Source organism: Triticum urartu, chromosome 3A, assembly GCF_056163025.1.
Source record: "Triticum urartu cultivar PI428250 chromosome 3A, HENAU_Tu73, whole genome shotgun sequence".
Taxonomy (NCBI): Eukaryota; Viridiplantae; Streptophyta; class Magnoliopsida; order Poales; family Poaceae; genus Triticum; species Triticum urartu.
In genome coordinates this window covers 535630731-535634511 of record NC_141875.1, presented here as the reverse complement: position 1 = coordinate 535634511, position 3781 = coordinate 535630731, and the positions used below count along the sequence as shown (strand labels likewise).

The following is a 3781-nucleotide window of genomic DNA, read 5'->3' as shown; positions in this document are numbered from 1 at the left end:
ACAGAGGAAGGGAAGGGCAAGAGGAACCTGAGGATGTGCGATGAAGGAGCGATGCCAAAACATCACAAAGGGGGACCCGTAGCTCGTCACGTAGCGCGGCCGCATCATTGCCGGCTGCCACCCCGCGCTACCGCCTCCGTGCGCAGGTTCCGTTCGTGGAGCGTGAGGAGCGCATGACCTGCCTTCACCGTGGCCTGGTCCTCCCCACTTTCGTGAAGCTCGCCCGCATCGCCGCCGCAATTTCTCAGGATGACGGATGAAGATCCTGCAACAGCGACGTGGGTGAGGGATGCAGCCGACGATGGAGGGATGATTTTCGTGGCTAAACCCTCCCTATCAAAATAACTACTTAAAAAAGGCAAAGATCGACGCATTAGGAAAATTAGGATTTGGAATTGATTGTCATAAAACAAAATTTTATTAATTGATAACGTGCCATCGGTACCTGCCCGTTTATAACGTGTCTAGTTAGGAAACTTTGGAAAAGTTAGGAAAGTTTTTATTGTGAGGGTAAAAAAATCAATGTGAGGAGATATGGTGGTGGGATATGAGACGAAAATAAACCGGACGAAAATAAACCAGACGAAATATAACCAGACGAAAATAAACCGTGGACGCAATCCTACCAACTGCTCCATTAGGAGTAGACATTATGCTACTATGTGTCATGCATGGCAATAAATAGAGTACTATATGATACTAATATACTCCCTCTGTTTCTAAATATAAGTCTTTTTAGACATTTCAAATAGACTACAACATACGAATATATATAGACATATTTTAAAGTGTGGATTCACTCATTTTGCTACGTATAGTCAATTGTTGGAATCTCTAGAAAGACTTATCTTTAGAGGTTTCAAAATATAAGTCTTTTTAGAGGTTTTAAATGAACTACAACATATAGATGTATATACACATATTTTAAAGTATAGATTCACTCATTTTGCTCCGTATGTAATCACTTGTTGAAATCTTTAAAAAGATTTATATTTTTGCAAACAAATGAAGTAATATGCATTAAGAAGGTAGTATCTTAACTAGTATGATATGATATGATATGATACCCCATTACAACCAGCTTGAGTAATACGGGCGCCCCAACTGTATAAATAGCTACCGGAGCCGTCCTGAATTAGCATCAGTCGACATCGCCACAGGTTGCCGCTAGCAGCAGTTAATCACTACTCAGCTGGCCTATTAACTCACTGATCCTTCTGCTAAGCTGCTTGATAGTTCGACTGCATTAATTCCCTCGCACCCCACCCCACGCATGGCTCCACCGTCGCAGTGCTTCGACGCCATGCACGGCGCGGCCAACAATGGCGCCGCCCCGGCGGTGGCTGACGCAAAGCCGCAGTGCCCCACCGTGCTCGACGCCGACGTGTTCCGGCGCCAGGGACACGAGGTCATCGACTTCATCGCCGAGTACTACGGCGGCATGGGGGACTACCCCGTGCACCCCAGCGTCACGCCCGGCTTCCTTCGCAATGTGCTCCCCGCGGAGGCGCCGTCCCGCCCGGAGCCCGACGCGTTCGGCTCCGCGCTGCGGGACGTCCGCGACCTCATCCTCCCGGGCATGACGCACTGGCAGAGCCCCCGCCACTTCGCGCACTTCCCGGCGTCCAGCAGCACCGTCGGGGCCCTCGGGGAGGCGCTCATTGCCGGCATCAACGTGGTGCCCTTCACGTGGGCCGCCTCGCCGGCCGCCACCGAGCTGGAGATGGTGGTCGTGGACTGGCTCGGCAAGGCGCTGCATTTGCCGGAGAGCCTCCTGTTCGCCGGCGGCGGCGGGGGCACGCTTCTGGGCACCTCGTGCGAGGCCATACTCTGCGCCCTCGTCGCCGCCAGGGACAAGAAGCTCGCCGAGATCGGCGAGAGGAGGATCGGCGACCTTGTCGTCTACTGCTCCGACCAGACCCATTTCGCCTTCCGCAAGGCTGCGCGCATCGCCGGGATCCCGCGGGACCACTGCCGCGCGATACACACGTGCCGCGAAGACATGTTCGCGCTCTCGCCCACGGAGCTGCAGGCCGCCATGCAGGCCGACGTGGACGCCGGGCTGGTGCCGCTGTTCCTGTGCGCGACCGTCGGGACCACCCAGACGACCGCCGTTGACCCCATCGGCAAGCTCTGCACCGTGGCGGCGTCCCACGGCGTGTGGGTCCACGTCGACGCGGCCTACGCCGGCTCGGCGCTGGTCTGCCCGGAGTTCCGGCACGTGATCGACGGCGTGGAGGCCGTGGACTCGTTCAGCATGAACGCCCACAAGTGGCTCCTGGCCAACAACGACTGCTGCGCGATGTGGGTGAAGAGGCCGAGCGAGCTCGTGGCGGCGCTGGGCACGGAGCAGGAGTACATCCTCAAGGACGCGGCGTCGGAGGGGCACGACGTGGTGGACTACAAGGACTGGACCATGACGCTGACCCGCCGGTTCCGCGCGCTCAAGATGTGGCTCGTGCTCCGCTGCTACGGCGTGGACGGCCTGCGCGACCACATCCGCTCCCACGTGCGCATGGCCGAGGCGTTCGAGGACATGGTGCGGGCCGACGAGAGGTTCGAGGTGGTGACGGACAGGCAGTTCGCGCTGGTGTGCTTCCGGCTCCGGTCGCCGGAGAGGTTCGGCGGCGAGAAGACGGCCAACGAGCTCAACCGGGGCCTGCTCGAGGAGGTGAACGCGGTCGGCCCGGGCCCGTACATGAGCTCCGCGAACGTGGGCGGCGTCTACATGCTCAGGTGCGCCGTCGGGAGCACGCTCACGGAGGAGCACCACGTCGCTGACGCATGGAAGGTGGTCCAGGATCGGGCCTCGGTAATCCTCCGGAAAATGGAAATTATTTACAGCGTGCTTGGTTAAAGTTCGGGCGAGGTGAATATATATGTTTCTCTATGTAAAATCTACCTGCAGACATTACTTGATCCTAATTAAGTCTCGACCTCAATTAGGTCGTCGGAACCATGCGGATTTGTATTTGATATTTATATATATGAAGCAATTTACTGGTGACGTGTACTGCTTGTTTCACTCACTCTGTTTGCAGTTTTGTCCGTGAGTTATCAAAACATACGCCCGTTTCAGCAGCTATATAGTGGAAACTTAATTATATGTTTTGCGTGGGCAGTTTCAAAACATTATGAAATTACAGTTGACAACATTCGTGGTATGATTTTTCACACGTGCACTCTGTTTTGCTCCATTGGCGGATTCAAGATTTCAAGCGAATAATTGCTGGATAATTGGCGAAACAAGGACAACTCAGATGGTATTTGGCAAAGAAAAAGAAAAGGAAAAGGACAACTCAGATGGTATTTGGCAAAGAAAAAGAAAAGGAAAAGGACAACTCAGATGGTATGTTTATTTTGTTCTGAAACCAACCACTAGGTTTTTGTCCTAGACTTAGCATCAATGATCGCATTTTCTGAATTTATTTTGGATTTTCCGGCTATGTTGATGTCGGTTTCGTCGATCAACATATGCATACATATCGATGTCATGAAGGGAAAATCCTTCAAGCGCAGCTCCTTTATTAGCACAACAGACCGCAACCATATTTGTTATCGCCATCATTAGTAGTCGACCGGTAGCAACAGCACACCCGCACACCCACGCACGGGTTTGGATGATAGGGCCAGGGCACGGCCGGCCAACGGGAAACCACTTAGTAGTTCGCAGATCCTCTGACCCACATACTCCTAGATCGGTATAATAAAGCATATCCTCTGACCTATGTTAGACCACGTGGTAGTTTGCAGATCCCCATCGCAAGCGGGCAGGCGTTTA

The 3781-nt window shown here is 53.3% G+C and overlaps 1 protein-coding gene across 1 annotated transcript; it reads left to right on the top strand.

The window, feature by feature from the left end:
• Positions 1-1135: 1135 nt before the first annotated feature.
• Positions 1136-3007, top strand: LOC125542642 (tyrosine decarboxylase-like). The gene has a single exon (XM_048705796.2). It carries the CDS (start codon positions 1274-1276, stop codon positions 2855-2857), a length of 1584 nt encoding a protein of 527 aa, XP_048561753.2. The 5' UTR covers positions 1136-1273; the 3' UTR covers positions 2858-3007.
• Positions 3008-3781: the final 774 nt, after the last annotated feature.

Excerpts from the sequence above, each read along its gene's own strand:
- LOC125542642 (XM_048705796.2), top strand. The coding sequence starts at position 1,274 with ATGGCTCCACCGTCGCAGTGCTTCGACGCCATGCACGGCGCGGCCAAC.